Consider the following 17043-nt stretch of genomic DNA (forward strand, 5'->3'; position numbering starts at 1 on the left):
CTCAGGGATGGATATGTGAACTAACCAGGGTCCTCTGCAGGACTTTTTCTGGAAGTCTTTAGAAAGAGTCACTCTCTTTCCACCAGCAGCTAAACTGGAAGATTGTAAGACTGGAGCCACTGAACCATATTGATCACCATCTGAGGAGAGCCTTCTTGATAGTGAAGTCAGCACACAGGAAAACAGAGCTAAGAGACGGAGATGGGCAGATTCCGGATGGTCTCTGTTGAGCGCCTAGATCTAGCCATGCCTGAAGACCTAAAATTTTCATTACATGAACCAACAAACTCTTTTTCTTTGCTTAATACAAGATGAGTCAAGTATCTGACACTTGAAACTGAGGGAATCCCAATATAGTTCTGGTTAATTTATCAAACAAAACAACACTTCTTGAGTGCCTCTTAGATATAAAGAACTGTGAAACAGCTGAACAAGTTGAGACCAGAAAGGTTAATGAGTTATACAAGGTTGCATATAACCTGTGTGGGGCAGAGCCAAAATAGAACTCAAGTCTTTCCCCTGCTGTAGCTGCCTGTACAGCAGCAAAAGTAAGTACCCCTGAATTGGAAGAGAAGGTGTAAGTAACACGATCACAGTTGGGGTGGGGAACCCAAACACAGGATCTTTTACCTGCTGCAAAATAGGGCCAATAACTGAAACATCAGACTTGTGGCAAGGAAAGAGGTTTACTATAGAAAGGCAGCCAGATGAGGACATGGGAGTCAGAACTCAGATCCTCCTCCTCGAGGGGAAAAAGGCAGGGCTTTTTTGTCTGGGGTTTTAGGTAGGGAAGGGGGAGGATGTGGCCTTGCTGGTTGTCATCTTCCCACCAGTCTGTGTTTGGCCTTGAAGACTGAATTTCTTTTCCTTGACTGTCTGGGTTTTTCTGGTTAGTTTTCCTCTTCAGCCTGCATTTGGCCTTGTGAGGCTGAATCTTGATGTCTGGACCTTGACTTTCTAGGAAAGACAGTTTGCTGTTATACTAAGGACGGACAGAAAGACGTGGTTAGTTTCAAACAACAGTTGATGCTGCTGAATATGCACGGCTGAGGTTAGCAAAACTTAACTCAAAGTTTTTGTCCTCTTCTTCGAGCCCAGGGAAGAGTTTTTAACCTCTTCGTTCTCAGTTTCAGGGTAGAGTAAGGTATTAGGGATCATGGTTTAGATATATAGAAATCTGGCTGCCACACCATTTCCAGTCCCCCAGACTCAGGGGTTGTTTAGGAAAAACACTTTGATTTCTTCCTCTAGAGCTTTCAATTCTGATCATCAAATGTGTGGGGTTTTCCCACACCAACCAACTCTCCAACAACAGTGGGATGTCCTACAATTCAATTCGGTTCTGACACTCTCTACCTGGAGTTAGCACATCAGATGCCACAGGTTAAGGGCTCAGTCCTACAAAACTGCCTCTACCCCTACCAGTCCCCATTCGATTCAGAGGCCAATGGAAAGTCGAGGTTGTCAACTGTACTTCTGACTGACTGGCCATAAATCAGAGGATCCCATGACTTCCTCCTTGGGTTTGATTAATTTGCTAGAGCAGCAAACAGAACTCAAGAAAACGGTTTACTTACTAGATTACCAGTTTATTATAAAAAGATGCAACTCAGGAAGAGCCAGATAGAAGAGATGCTCAGGGCAGGGGTCAGGGAAGGGACACAAAGTCCTATGCCCTTTCTGGGTGTACCACCCTCCCAGCACCTCCACATGTTCACCAAACCAGAATCACTCCAAACTCCTTTTGGGATTTTTATGGAGGCTTCATTACATATTCGTGACTAAGCAAATCATTGGCCATTAGGGTTACCTTAATCTCTAGCTGGAGGTTGGGTAGGGTGGGGCTGAAAGTTCCAACCCTCTCATCCTGTGGCTGGTTCCCTTGGCAACCAGCCCCCATCCTGTGGTTATCTGGGGGCTTTCCAAAAATCACCTCATTAACATAAACTCAGGTGTGGTTGAAAGCATCTCGTTATGAATAACAAAAAATACCCATTTCACCTTTATTTTACCTTTGGAGCTATTTCTAGAGCAGCAAACAGAAACCAAATATTATAACAAAAGTTGCCCCTATTGCTCCAATCACTTAGAAAATTACCAGGCAATATGTATGGGACCTGTGAGCCAGGAACCATGGACAAAGACCAAAATCTGTGTTTCTTCTTATAAATCACATCACAAGGATAAATGAAGAGGTGTTCTCTACTAAGTGTATTAGTCAGGATAGGCTAGATTAACTCCCACACATCCCATGGCTTTAACACAATGCAAATTTATTTCCTGTTCGCGGTCACAACACAACACTGGGGTCGGGGAGGACCTGCTCCACCTAGTCATTCAGGGGCCCAGGTTCCCTCCATCTGCTGGCTCGTCCATCTAGAGCCTCAGCAATCTCCACTGCATCCTCTGCTCCCAGCTGGCAGAGAAGAGAAGAGAGAGCCTGGAGAACCACAGGAGGGTTTCTAGAAGCAGTCCCAGACTCAACAGACCACTTCCGCACACATGCCAGGACTCAGCACCTGGCCTCTCCTAATCTCAAGTCTAGGCTTGTATCCAGGAGAAAGAGAAGCATGGACACTGATGAGAACTAGCAATCTCTGCCACAGTGGGCAAGTCCCTGGCAGTCCTACTGATGAGGATCAAGGCTGCCCCGGGAAGAGAACCCCAAGATGTCTGCCCTTCATACTCATCTATATCATCTTCTGGGAAGCATAGGACATCCTGACTTGATCTGATCTGATTTTTATCCAAAGTTATAGGGCCACCCAATAACCAGACTCCAGCTGCTCTGATACCATTTTAACGACTTTTTTTTTTTTTTACATGATCTTCCCTTTGTCTTGTAAAGAAATAACTCACATACCTATGCCTTATAAGTTTAGCCCTAACCCTCAACCCATCGCAGCTCTTCACTGCCCGTGGGTCCTGTCTCCATGCTGCAGCTCCTTGCTACCCATGGGTCCTGTCCCCATGTTGCAGCTCTTTACTGCCCATGGGTCCTGTCCCCATGCTGCTCCGTGCTATTCTCTGAATAAAAGAGCACTACTGCCAGACCTTGAGAGTCCAAGAAATCTTTCTTTCGACTGCTCAGCTCACTGAGCCTGCATCACTACCACTCCCAGTGAATGAACATGGGGTTGGGGAAACTTGGGATGCAGCACATCAGGAAGTTCATGTTTGCCCTGGGCTCCAGATCACAAAAGGCTTAAAGACATTCAGGGCAGAGGCCACGTTGTTAGGATGAAAGAAGCACTCAAGGACCAGAGACTACTACAGTCATCAACATTACCTCCAACATCATCAACACCTCTTTCATTTTGGGTTTGTTGTTATGGTTGCTATTTTTCCTGCCTCTGGGCTCCCAAAGCCTCTGAAACACACCTGGGCTGTCAAACCTGCTGGCTCTATGGGGATGGTTTGTGTGCATGCCTGTGTCTCAGACTAAACATCATTTTATAAACTGTTAATGCCAAGGCAGAGGACTTAGCATTCATTTAAGATCTGATTGATTAGCTGGATCCAAGCCTGGCCCCGTGGCCTGGTGGTTAAGTTAGGTGCGCTTTGCTTCAATGGCCAGAGTTTGGTTCCCAGGCACGGAACCATACCACTCATTGACAGCCATGCTGTGGTGGTGACCCACATACAAAATAGAGAAAGATTGGCACAGATGTTAGCTCAGGGCAAATCTTCCTCAGGGGAAAAAAAATCTGATTAGTTGGATCTGAAAGACTTGAGAGAAAGTGAGAAGGGGGACCACTTATTGGACAGAGGGAAAAGAGATGATGCTGTCAGCAAACACCAGGGTGTGGGCTGTTGAATCTTGCAACATCACAATGGCCTCTGGAAGCTTTGTCATTGATGTGGAACAGCCCCCCTGCCCTCTGCTTCCATCAGCTGATTCCCCAGAATCACCACATGGGGAGACAATGATTCTGGGTTGCAAGGATTCCAGGCAGTCTTGGAGAGACCAGGGGAGCAAACAGGTCTGAGGGGTCTGGCAACTGCAGATGCTCCTGCCCCACCCCCACTGCACGGCTGCAAAGGCTTCTCGGTAGCTGCTGCCTTTTCTTGCCCATGTGCAGAGTTCAAATCGTCTGGTTGTGATGAAGGTGAGCTGAAGTCCTCAAGGTACTCAGGTGACTGTAGCCTCCAACCCCAGGGTTTGGCGTTTCAGTTCTGAAGCCTTAATGATCTCACTCAGCAGCTGTCAGTCGCTGGGAGGATCATGCTCCAGTGTGTAAACACAGAGGACGGAGAGACCCCAGAAAGTGATGGAATGATTTCTATTGGCAGCACAGTTGCATGGTGGATGGGGTAAGTGGTGGCCATAGTGAGCTCATTCACTGCTGAGCAGTAAGTATACGCGTTCATCATGTTAACCAACAAATACGCAGTGGTGCTGTGTGCTCACTTGTGTGGGTGCACTAGGGATAGAGAGAGGAGCAAGACACACTCCTAAGACTATAAAGTCCCTGCTCTCAAGGGACTTACCTCCGGATGCAAGGTCAGAGGCGGTGTGTGGTAGCACCACAAACAAGCTTCAACTCTATACTCCATCCCAGGGTTGAATTCTTGCTTGCCACTTAACCTCAACAAGCCTCAGTTTTTCCATCTGCAATATGGGAGTAATAATTGCTTCCTCACTAGAGCAGCCATGAAGTGAGTGAGAAAATATATGTCACGAGAGGTTATTATTAGGATTTTCCATATATCATGTGATGATCTTACTGATTTTATAAAAGAAGTACACGTTCATTGTGGAAAACATGGACAACACAGACACAGAACTTTATGCACCTTTTCCCAAGATGTTAGTCTCTGAAACACTTTACTGGGGTAGCTGTAATTATAAAAATATGTCCACATGCAAGACATTATCCAGGGCTTCAAGAATTAGAGAAAGATCAGCAAATGAAGGAGCTGGTGTCCTTGATGCTCCTGAGGGGTTGGGTGCAGGGGTGAGAAGACCCTGCTGCCCCTGGGAAAGTAGTCAGCCTGAGGCAGGGAGAAGGAAGGGAAGAGTCCCTGGGACAGAAGAGCCCCCTGTTAGGATGGGAAGGCCATCTTAATCTGTGTATTGTGTGGTTTAAAAACCTACAAGTCAAGTCTGTTTCTGACCCTCATCTTACAGCAGCCTCAGGTTCTGGGAGTTTAAAGGATGTGCCCGAAACCACAGGCTGGTAAAGGCCTGCTGCCCTTGCATCAGGTGTTGGAAATGGGCGCTTCAGAAGGGAGGTATCCAGAACAAGCACCCAAGTGGGCACCCAGGGATCATGAGGCCCGGCGTAACTGGGGAAGGTTCCAGGGAGGCGGAAGTTCTTTTCTTTGACTGATTGGCCCTCTATCAGGCTGTGAGGATACTGAAATTAGTCAGACATGCCACCTGCCCTCCAGAGAACTGTAGCACAGATAAATGACAGTACAACGTGGGGTAGCGATGGAGGAATGCTAAGGCTCGTGAAAGCGCTGAGGAGCCGTTAAGTAAGTCTGCGGTAATGGGGGAAAGGCAGTTTCCAAAGAGGGACTCCTGAAAGAGCCAAGGTGATGGCCCGTGTGACCAGGGACAAGCGTCGGGGGATTTCTCGGTGCTGAGCAGGGAGTGGAACAGCCCGCTAGAGGCTCCTTGGATGGCTCACCTGCAGTTTCTCCTCTCCTGGGCACAAGCAAGAAAACACTCACCCGTAGGAATAGGAACACAGCCTCAGACAGGGCAGTGGCGTGTGGATAATATTCAAAATCAAGGCTGAACAGCTCAGTGCAGTGGTTCCCAGACTTGGGCATCAGAATCACCTGAGAGCTAATAAAGGCCACAGAGGCCTGGGCCTGTTGAGGCAGGACAGGACCTGTACCCTTGTAGCAATACCCAGGTCCCAGGTGATTGTGGCACCTGCCACAGCTTAAGGACCGTTAAGAACATAGACCCAGACTCTATGGGTTTGAATCTCAGCTCAGCCACACGCCTCTTAAGAAGTGACCTGGGCAATGCTGTTGGTTCCTGATCTGTGATATGGAAATTATAACATAACTATCTCATGGAAATGCTGGATGAAACGAGTTATTATCAGGACAGCACTGGGAACAGTGTCTGCATGATAATGAGTGCTCCGTGTTAGCCACTATTATCAACTCTGTTTGAGCTGTGGGAGAAAGGTGCCATTAAAGAAGAAAAGAAAGTAAAGCAGAAGATTAGAGTATAAAATAGGGTCTTCCATAAGAAGTTTGAGATTTTTACAAAAACAAACAAAAAACCTCCCACTCGATTAGCTGGCATACACTACCAGCCAGTAAGCAGTCTGAGACATTTAAGCATGAAAAGGCTGAGCTCACTTGCTGCAGAGAGGACATCTACGAGGAAGGCAGGAGGAAAAGCTCTATCAGCGTGTCAGAGAGAAAGCTGGCGAGCTCAGCTCCCATGGCTTCCTTCCTAACGTGTCAGATGGATCCCGGGATGCGATGCAGGAATGACCACAGTGTGAACGGTTTCTGCATGGTACCCTGGCTGCAGCTGGTCTCTGGCATACTCGGAAGAACTTGAAGGCGAGAATGGAGAGCCAAGAATCAGGACCCAGATACTGGTTAAGGAAATATACAAGGCTGCTCCCACATATCCAGAACTTTCAGAAGAGCTCTGAGACAACCTGGCCAAACCCCCAGGAACTCACAATAAAATACTGTGTTTAATTTTGGATGTGTTAAGAAGAGCTCAGTATACTGCACTTGAAACTGCAGGGAAAAGATGAAGTGTGGTTAACAGAGAGGTTGACAGGGCTCCACGTGGGAAGAGGACTTCTGGAGAGAGCTGTCCTGGCCCTTCTCCTGCCATGCCTCTTTCCATGAGGCACAGAGTTTGCAGGACCAAGGAAATGTGACACCCAGAGCTTGTGTCCCCACCTCACCCACCAGACCACAGTCCAGGTACCCACGACCCTGGAATCCCTGTCCAGATTCAAACCTGCTTCCAGAGCCTCTATGAGCCTCTCCCTAGGTCCATTCTCACAGAGGTGATGCCACCATGGTGCACACCCTAAGGCCCGAGTCGTGGGCAGCCAAAGGGTGGTGGTTTGCAAGGATGTGATGGCACTTGGAGGTGTGGGCTGGAGTGTCCCTCGCAATGTGGGAAAGAATGAGGAGGGAAGAGAAGTGGAGCCATGGGATGGCCTGCTTTGACACCGTATTGTGGCACAGACCTGAGTCTGAGAATTCTAAATTCGAACTTGGCCTTCCTGGATGTTCTGTCAAGATAGGAGGGTAGAACACATTTGAGCTCAGCTTGATTTATAACTTTTAAATATCAAGACATGGCATGTGGGCCTCCATCTGTAGTCTTGCCTCTGGCTTTACAAATGTCAGAGATGGGCCTAGTGGTTAAAGGCATGTGCTTTAGCACCAGATAGGCATAAACCTAAATATCTGGGCATGCCGGTTATTGGTTATGTGCCTTGGGCCATTTACTTGGACTCTCTAATAATACTGATGTTAAGGTTCTTTCGGTTGCAGGAATATCCCAATGCAAATGGACTTAATCAGAAACAGGAATTCATTGGCTCTTATAACTGACAAGTCCAATGGTGGAAACCTCAGGAGTGTCTGGATCCAGCAGTGTAAACAGCATCCTTAGCAAGTAGTCTCTTTACATCTCTGGCCCTGCTTTCCCATGTTGGCTTCATTTTCAGGCAAGACCGCACATAGTAACAAGCTTACATCCTACTTACTAAGCAATCCCAGCAGAAAATTAAAGAGATTTTCACTTTCCTAAAGTCCTAGGAAAGTCCAGGGATCTGCTGATTGAATGTCCAGGAGGGTCTGGGTCTATCCTCTTTACATCACATGGATTAAGAGTTGGGGAAGTGTAGTTCACCAAATAAAAACAAAGATGTGGTTACTGGGAGAATGGCTGAGGCAGAGACACCAGTGAATTGGTAGGGATTAAATAAACACTCAGCACTCAATGTTGGCTGCTATTAATGTGATCAAGAAAATCCAAATGGACTCAAACTGGAGGATGGATACTGAATAGAAAGCAAGTGGAAACTGCACTTATTTTCCAAGTGCCCTGAATTCTGAATCAGAGCTGGAAGCTTGAAGAAATGAAGATTTGGAAATGCAGTCACAATCTCAGAAGACATTCAGAGGTTTGTATGAATCATGCTTTCAGCAGCTGTGGCTGGCTCTGCACTGCCAACTAGTGCCCATCAGTGGGACTCAGTCTTAAGAGCTGTGTGCTGAAACCAAGCCATGCTCACTGGAAGGCCTATATTTCTGGAATTTTGTGGAGGAGTATATGAATCTCCAAATTGTTAAGTTTCTAGACATGTGGCTAATTTGGGGCAATGTTGGGTCTATCTAATGCTATATGAAATAACCTACCATCACTGATAACTCATCACAGTACTATGTGCTTCCTTCCTACTTACCTCCTATAATTTCCCATTATAGAACAATCTTTTACATACGATATTCTTATTACCTTGATGGAAACTGACTATCAATAGGTCTCTAAATGTACTTTCATGGCTTATATTTTCTTTCTTTTTTTAGTAAGGAAGATTGGCCCTCAGCTAACATCTGTTGCCAATGTTCCTCTTTTTGCTTGAGGAAGATTGTCCCTGAGCTAACATCTGTGCCAATCTTCCTCTATTTTTTGTATGTGGGACGCTGCCAAAGCATGGCTTGATGAGCAGTATGTAGGTCCATGTCTGGGATATGAACCTGCCAATCCCGGGCCACTGAAGTGGAGCCTGCCAAACAACCACTATGCCACCAGGCCAGCCCCTATTTTTTCTTTTCTTTCCTTTTTTTTTTTTTTTTGAGGAAGATTAGCCCTGAGCTAACATCCACTGCCAATCCTCCTCTTTTTGCTGAGGAAGACTGGCCCTGAGCTAACATCCATGCCCACCTTCCTCTACTTTATATGTGGGACTCCTACCACAGCATGGCTTGACAAGTGCTGTATACGTCCATACCTGGGATTCGAACCAGTTAACCGTGGGCTGCCGAAGCAGAACATGCAAACTTAACCACTGTGCCACCAGGCGGGACCCTATTTTTTCTATTTTTGATGACTGGTAAAAATAGGCTATATACCGCCATTTTTAATATTTCTCAACTTTTATTTTGAAAAATTTCAAATCCACAGACGTTGAAACAGTAATATTAAAATATTAATGCTGCCTTCACTCACAAGGATTTCTGATCAAAATCTACGGCAGCCTCAGCTCTATGTTAATACCCAGGTGCCTTCTCCTTGCTTACAAGAGCAGCAGCCTCGTCTTTAGTGAGAGGAGCTCTGTCCTCAGGAAGTCTCCATAATGACTTCTCTGTAGTGCTTTCACTGAGCTCATTAGAAACTCACAGCCCCGCAAGGTACACAGGGCAGGATTTATTCCCATTTTACAGTTGAGGAAGCAAACTCAGAGAGGTCAAGTGATCTGCTCAAGGTCTCAAGCGAGTAATGACCCAGCTGAAACTGAAACTGAACACTTCTGACTCCAGTAACTCAACCTTCTCTGGGCACTTGCTCTCCTGGATCTACAGTGAGAGTAAAGCCAGAGCCAAGCAGATAGGCAAAGAAGTGTTTGAGTCTCATAATCCGACAACCAGAAAGCAAATATTCACCAGGAGCCATACACATAGCATTACCAATCAGAAGCCTCTTACCAGGAACATAAAACCACAGTGCAAACCGGGAGTGGGAGGATACACAGAGGGCACTGAAACGTCTGTCGGCTGCCCCTGGTTTGAGTTCAACACTTACTGAGTGCTTACTCTGTCCCAGGTACTGTGCTTGGGATACGGAGCAAGTCAGACAGACAAGCATTCTATTCTTATGGAGCTCACCTTCCAGTGGGTTAATGAACAATCCAGAAGCCGCCAAGGAGAGACTGGTGGGCTGCATCTGGCCCACATTAGTGTTGTTTGGTCAACACGGTGCTTAATTTTTTCCTTTTATAATTGCCAACTCCTAGCTTCTCTCAACTGGCAACTTGTGCGGGATTCCTTAATAGTAAGTAGCGGCCACTCCTGCCCCTTACCCAGGACACATGCACCCCCAGAGATCACTTCAGTCCCATTTCCTACTGTCTTATATCGGACAACTGTGGCCCAATTCATGCATTTACATTACCCACTTGATATCCACAGCATTTAAGCTGAAACCCCTGAAGCAAACAAATATCCAAACAAGATCATTTCAGCTAGCATTAAGTAGTACAAAATAAATAAAGCAAGCTAACGTGATGGATGTGATATGATTGGTGGAAAGGGCTACTTCAGACTGGGTGGTCAGGGAGGGCCTCTCTGAAGTCTAACTGAAACTGAGAACTGAATTATGACATGCACAACAAGTCTGCCAACCTAAAAGCAAAATGCTTCCAGGCAGAGGGAACAGCATGGGCACAAGTCCCCCTTGAGGCTGGAAATAACTTGGCTTGGTTGAGGAACAGCAAGGTTGGGGTGGCTGGGAGAGCAGTAACAAGATTACAGAGTAAGGAAGAAGCCAGATTACACGGCCCTTGAAGGCCATGGTGAGAATTTTGGATTTTATTCTAAGTGTGATGAGAAGCCTTTGAAGGGTGTGGGACCACTATAATCTGATTTATATTTTCAAATGGTCACTCTGCTATGTAGAAAAGTGATTTAATGAGGCACGAGAGGAAGCAGAGAGCCCAAGAAGCTATGTTATAGCAACCCAGTAGGTGCTAGTGGCTAGGACCAGGCTGGTAACAGAGAGATGGAGAGAAGTAGCAGATTCAGGATATAATCTGGACTATAACCAGAAGAATTTTCTGATGGGGTGGACAGTAGTAGTGGCAGTGGGGCGGAGGGAGTAATGAAAAGGGAGTAATTAAGGAGAACTCCAAGGTTGTGGCTTGTTCAAACCACAATTTATGAGTTGGAGGCAACTAGGAGAAGTCCCAGTTTTAGGGAGAGGGAATAAGAATTTGATTTTGGATGACTAAATTTTGCCTAGACTCAATCAAGTCTTCCTAGATCCCTCATTTCCTTCACCTCCCACATCCAAGCAGTCCTCATATCCAGAAGTTCAGACTTCTAAATACCTAATCTCTTATCAAACCTGTCCCTTCAACTTCAAACCCATTGCCTCTGTCCTGATTTAGACCCCTCCCTTGCCCTGACTTTGGCGACAGCCTTCTACAGCTATGAGTAAGTGAAGAGAAATCACTTAACAGACACGTGTCCCTCTCTCCCACCAGCCACCTCTGATGGTAGAGATCACGTCTTCTTCATATCACTCTCCGGTGCCTAGTGCAGTCATGGGCACAGAACAGGCACTCAAATGTTTGAGGAGCTGAAGACAGGATATAACTCTTGGAAGAGAGCAGCCCCATCTTCAGGTTCTATGATTGCTCCACACAACTTAAAGCAGAACCAGATACGAAATGCATGATCAAGTTCCAGAAACTTCACCTTCTCAAGGCATGTGTTTCTAATTTAGTTTCAAACTACACTGTGTGAGACCCATTTTCACCCAGTAGTTAATAAATGATAGTGGACAACGGATAACATGTATTACTACTCTTTTCCACTTGTCTTCCAGATCTAGGGACTGTATACTCTCTTACCCTGATAACATCTTTGTAAGGAGGTCAAGAGAGGATTATTCTCCATTTTACAAATAAGAAAACTGAGGCACTGAATGAAATCCCTTAATTACTTTGTGATGGAGTTAGGAGCTTTGCCTGGCTTAAGTCTAGCCTTTCCCTGACACTATCCCGCAGTCCTGTAATTGGAAGATAGCCCAGTTCCCATCCCTGCAGAAGCGCTGGTCAGTACTCAAGTGTTCCTTATGGTTTGCCTCCACTACTACAAACTTCTTTGGGTACCAGGGTGTGTGTTGCCACAAGGTCAGAGACCACATTCTCTCTCTCTTCTACGTACCACTCTCCTCAGCGCCTGGTGAAGACAGATTCCACCTCTTGGGCCCGGGACAAAAAGAAGCACCTTGGTCATTAGCCTGGGAGGTCTAGCAAGGCCAGGAGTCACAACCAGCAAGAAGAGAGATCTAAGTAGGCAAGAACAGTTTCAACGGGAAAAAGGAGAGAGGGGCCACCATTAAGAAAATCAGGATACTCTTTTCAAAAGGTTTCCAGTTGGGGAGCACCTGGGAAGAAAAGTGGCAGCAGGCAAGATCCTTCCTGCCACACCCTCCCAGAGTCATTTCTTCAAGACACCCAGGCTCTTCAGGGCCTCTTGGGCCTGGCTCAGCTGCTGCTGCAGCCTCTGGCGGGTGCTCTCGTTGGACGCCCGCTTCAGGAGGCCCTGCATTTCCTCCACCACCGCCCGGTGGCCGGGGGTGTTGTGGAAGAGCCGCACTGCCCGGTCCCCACAGGAGGCCAGGAGCCGGCCAGTGACGTCAAAGGACAGGCCAGCGACGCACTCCCCATGGACCTGCTCAAAGTGCTCCTCCTCCTCACCCCGCCGGGTGTTGTAGAGATGAATACTGCTGCCACTGGCCAAGGCCAAGACCTGGGCGTCAGGGGACAGTGCCAGGCGGCATGGCATGGTGCTTGCCTCTTCAAAGCGGCCTGTCCTCAGCAAGTAGGGGTCCTGCTGCTTCTTGTATTCCACGTCTGTGTCCCACAGTTTCCATGTGCCATCCTTGGAGACAGAGGCCATCCTGCAGCGTGGAAAATCATGGCTCTAGGCCCAATACACCCTGGAAGGGAGGGTGCTGGGACAGCACTAGGGGCTCCAGCTAGGAAGCCAGCTCCACTGCTGTGTCTACTTCCTGCCGAGGGCTGGCCACCCCACCCACTTCAGAGCTGCCAAAGAGACAGGCAGAAGGACCCAGGGTGCCAAGAGGGGCTGAGGGCCAGGAATCAGGTAAGAAGTCAGAGAGGATTCACTCACCTCCGGGAATCATTGGAGAAAGCGAAGAAGAGGACAGCTGCTGAGTGGCCTTTCAGTTCAAAAGCTCGCACAACCTCTTGGAAGTCCCCTTTTTTGCCAAAGCAGACTTCCCAAACTTTTACATCCGGAGTGAAGCCACATGAGGCCACAAACCTGCCATACAACCCAGGTTCCTTTGAAACTTAATTTTAAAGGCAGCTTGTTCCTGCAAACCCACTAAACCTCTTTCCTGAGAAAGTTAATAATCTTATATCTAAATGACACTGTATCTTTTAAAAGTGCTTTTATACACAACCTCAGTTCATCCTCACAGCCATGCTATAAGATACGCAGTACCCCCAAGCCCCCAGCCCAACCTTTTAAAAACAACAGATGAAGAAATAGAGACTAAGGACTTGAACCCAGGTGTCCCGATTGCACATTATATGCTCTTTCCACTACATGAAGCTAGCTCTCCGCTCTGCCTCTGGCCCCCAGCCCCAACCTTCGCCCGTCCCAGATGCCAAATCTCTCCTTCCTCACCTGCTACAAGGGGATATAGCAGCATGTATATTGTTCATCTGGTTGGTGTTGATGGTAGACAACACTTGACCTTTCAGATTCCAGATGAGGATAGTCGTGTCACTGGAAGCAGTCATGATGAACTTCCCTGAGTGGGGAGGGGAGTGACAGGAGCTGAGGTCAATGACCTGACCAACTGTCATTCTCCAAGGAGACGCTTATGAAGGCCTCTGCTGTCCAAAGTATGCATGCTCCCCTCCAAGGCCAAGGGTCACCACAGATGAGGACTTTGCTGAAGACTGTGGCTCTTACCTGCTTCCCCTGGGGACTTGCTGTGGCTCCTAGGACTCCAGGGGAGCCCAGAGGCAGACCCCCTTTGCCATACTGAGGCTAGGCATAACTCTCAGGCAGCATGAACTCATTCAGCAAATATAACTGAGGCAGTTCTCTCTTGCCTTGGGCGAGCTGCACCCTCTCAATGCCTCTCACCTGTGTCAGCAATGGCGATGTTGATGATGGGTGCCTTGTGCTTTTTAGGAAAGTCCTCTGGGGTGGCCGTGAAGGTATAGCCCCCATCCTCTCGCTTGGTCATCTTGAAGACACGGAGGGTGTCTCCATTGGCCAGCCAGACAATGAAGGCTCTAGGGACAGGGAGCGGACAAGTCACTCATTTGGACACGGAGGCCTGTGTGTGCCAGGGCCTATGCAAGGCTCTGAGGAAAACCAAACCTCCCTTCACGCCTTACAGTCCAACCTCAGAACTTAACCCCTGGGTTCAAAATCTCTTAGAACTATCAGAAGATAGTTCTCATAGCTTTGGCTCCTTTGGTTTCTCTCTAGGGTTTAGAAAACCATTATGGCTCCCAAGACTAATCTGGGACCCAGACTTTGGTACTTCCCAGGTGGGAACAGATCTTTCCTTCTCTGCTTCCTTGCTGTGTAGCTGCTTAGCCCTTCAGGAAGCCCCGGGCAGTGCTTAGGCCATCTGGATGCTCTCTTTCTGCCACTCCAAGGGAGACTCTGGGTACCCCCACTCACTATCCCAAACCAGGAATGGGAAAGACATAAGCCTGGAGCTGGGCTTCTGCAGGCAAACCTGAGGCTCCATCCTGTCCCACCTGCAGTCAGGGCTGAAGCGCACCAAAGTGGCATGGTCCAGCTCCACATTGGCTCTCATGCTACGGTGCTCCCGCTGCAGGAAGTCCTTGGTGCTCCAGATGCGGACAGTGCGGTCATCTGCACAGGTGGCCAGGTACTTGCCATTGCTGCTAAAGTCCATGCAAGATATGTTCCCACTGTGGCTCTAGGGGAGGGGTTGCAGGAAGTGTGAACAGGGACCCCTTGGCTAGATGGGGAAGCCCAACCTGCAGCCATGACTCTGGGACCCTGCTGCCTGGATTAACAGCAAGCTGCTGATGGGATGTGATGAGAAGAGACAGTATGAGGCATCCCCACTGATTTTGGTCAGAAGCAGAGGGGTCTGTAACATGCACAGAATGCTACAAAGGAAAAGTCTGCAGGGGTGTGAGTGTTTGTGCATGGGTACCCATGTACCTTCAGTGCCGCAGCCAAGAGGCGATGGGTGAAGTTGTGTTGTTGAGGTTTCTCCTTGCGAATTCGCTGATGCTGTTTCTGCTTCTTGGATCTCGAGGACTTGTCAAGGGGAAGTCCATTTGCTTTTTGGCCTATAAAGAAAGGCCATGTCAACCATCCATTCACTCAATCAACAAGCATTTACTGATCACCTTTGATTGGCCAGGCATTGAGTGGAGCAGCAAGAAATGACAAGATGTGGCCCATCCTCGAGAAGACAGTGATGTGGGCAAAAACAGAGGCTTTGGAATCAGACCTGGGCTTGGATTGTGTCTCTACCACTGAGTGATCCTAAGGAAGCTGCATGCTGTTAGTCCATATAGAACCTTGATGCACACTAGAAAAGGCAGCATGTCTGGGCTGGGGCAGCTCAGTGGGTACATGGCATGGCCAGGGGAGTAGAGATCCTTGGCCAGTCATCCCTACGTAGGGAATAATGTGCACAACCCAATCTGGTGGCCCTGGCCATGCGTAAGTTACTTAATTGCTCTGGGTCTTGGTTTCCTTAAAGAGAAGTTGGGAGAATTGAATGAGATAATATACACAAAAATGACAAGCAGAGTACCAGCACAAGTATTCAAGGCTCAAAGGAATCCCAGAGAATTCAGGACCAAGAGGTAGTCAACATGTTGAGCACCTAGCCTGTGCCAGGAATAGTGCCTGTCACTTTTGCATAAGATAGCTCACTTAAGTGAGAATCAGGCCAGGCACAAAGTCGGCATGTGTTAGATGGCTGCAGATGCTCCCCAATTCCTACAGGAAAACAACTCCTGCGCCCCCCACATAAAGATGGCCACAACCTGCCCTCTGCCTACCTGTCCAGCCCTCTCTGCTGAGCTCCCTCCTCTGCTCTCACCCTGGGGTCACACCACGTGCTGTCTCAGGGCTCCCTGCCTTCCCTGCCAGCAGCGTTCTTCCCTCCTCGGCCTCCGGGGAAACTCCCACACATCCTTCCTCAGGACCCCATCTCACATGTTCCCGACTCTTAGTGAAGATTTCCTGACCTGCCACCGTTGGGTTTCCCGTTTCAGGTACTGACCTCTTCTATGAACCCTCTTACGCTCTACCTTTCCCTTACACTTTCAGATGCTCCTCTCCTTCCCCGACAGTGGACTCCCTAAAGGAAAAGACCTCAAAGCCCACGGAGGTGGCCGCATGTCGGGGAGCTAGTCCGAGCGCCCATGAATGAACGCCCCCCTTTTTCATGAAGTAACGACCTAGCAGTGCGCTTGCGAGTTCGCAGGGCCCTCGCAGGGCCCGGGCAGAGGCCGGGGCTCGGCCACCGACAGCGGCAGCGCGGGACGCCGCTTCCCACTGGGCCTCCGGACGGCGCGCGACCAGCCCGCGAGGCGGCACGTCGTCCCGGGAAGCGAAGCTCCTTTCACCCGAGGAGAAACTGAGCGGTCCCCGGCACCCTCGCAGGTCGGACCACCCCGGAGGCGGGAGCGCGGTCCCCGCGGCGGCCCCTCCCCGCCCCCGCCCCACTGACCCGCCGACCCGCCGCATGTCTCCTCCTCCGCGCGCAGCCAACCCCGCGCTACCGCGGCCGTCGCCATCAGGGCCAGCAACCCGAGCAAGAGCGACAGCCCCATCAGCTCCGGGATCTGCGGCAGCTCCATGTTGGCGGGGCCTCTGCCACCTCAGCCTCTGCCTACGCGGGCGCCTGCACGCCTCCGCGGGGCCGCGCACGCACGCGGGGCGAGGCCTGGCCGTTGGAGCGTCTCGGGGGCGGGGCCTGGCCGTTGAAGCGTCTCGGGGGCGGGGCCTGACCTTAGGAGGGTCTCGGGGGCGGGGCCCGGCCTTAGGAGCGCCTCGGGGGCGGGGCCTGGCCGTTGGAGCGTCTCGGGGGCGGGGCCTGACCTTAGGAGGGTCTCGGGGGCGGGGCCTGGCCTTAGGAGCGCCTCGGGGGCGGGGCCTGGCCGTTGGAGCGTCTCGGGGGCGGGGCCTGCTCGTTAGAGGGGCCTGGCTGCTGAGGCCTTGTTGTCGCCGAGGGCTGGGGCGAAGATGTGCAGGCCCCGCTCAGGCTTTCCCTTGAACAAGTTACTGATAATCGTTTATTAAAGGCGTTGTTGCAGCCGT

At 49.3% G+C, this 17043-nt stretch overlaps 1 protein-coding gene and 1 long non-coding RNA gene across 4 annotated transcripts; both read right to left on the reverse strand.

Moving 5' to 3' along the window:
• Positions 1-667: 667 nt before the first annotated feature.
• On the reverse strand, positions 668-6530 carry LOC138916985 (uncharacterized). The gene is made up of 3 exons (XR_011424280.1): positions 6328-6530; positions 4492-4612; positions 668-957 (listed from the first exon to the last, which is right to left on the reverse strand). It is a non-coding gene; the product is annotated as an uncharacterized lncRNA (long non-coding RNA).
• Positions 6531-9089: 2559 nt separating this feature from the next.
• Positions 9090-16737, reverse strand: TBL2 (transducin beta like 2). Of its 3 annotated transcripts, none has more exons than XM_001504496.5 (7): positions 16454-16737; positions 14926-15056; positions 14490-14674; positions 13861-14012; positions 13393-13519; positions 12871-13023; positions 9090-12637 (listed from the first exon to the last, which is right to left on the reverse strand). In XM_001504496.5, the coding sequence occupies exons 1-7, from the start codon at positions 16581-16583 to the stop codon at positions 12175-12177; spliced, it is 1341 nt and encodes a 446-aa protein (XP_001504546.1). In that variant the 5' UTR covers positions 16584-16737; the 3' UTR covers positions 9090-12174. The 3 variants fall into 3 exon arrangements, with proteins under 3 accessions (XP_001504546.1, XP_070086928.1, XP_070086929.1); XM_070230827.1 differs by having other exon boundaries at positions 16182-16615; XM_070230828.1 differs by lacking the exon at positions 16454-16737 and adding an exon at positions 16043-16450.
• Positions 16738-17043: the final 306 nt, after the last annotated feature.

Source organism: Equus caballus, chromosome 13, assembly GCF_041296265.1.
Source record: "Equus caballus isolate H_3958 breed thoroughbred chromosome 13, TB-T2T, whole genome shotgun sequence".
Taxonomy (NCBI): Eukaryota; Metazoa; Chordata; class Mammalia; order Perissodactyla; family Equidae; genus Equus; species Equus caballus.

Bases quoted from the DNA above. Each gene is read 5' to 3' on its own strand.
- TBL2 (XM_070230827.1), bottom strand. From the start codon at position 16,470: ATGCGGCGGGTCGGCGGGTCAGTGGGGCGGGGGCGGGGAGGGGCCGCC. The intron at 14,013-14,489 runs GTGGGACAGGAT...CCCTGTCCCTAG, and splicing joins CGCTTCAGCCCTGACTGCAG to AGCCTTCATTGTCTGGCTGG. The intron at 13,520-13,860 runs GTGAGAGGCATT...CTCCCCACTCAG, and splicing joins CATCGCCATTGCTGACACAG to GGAAGTTCATCATGACTGCT.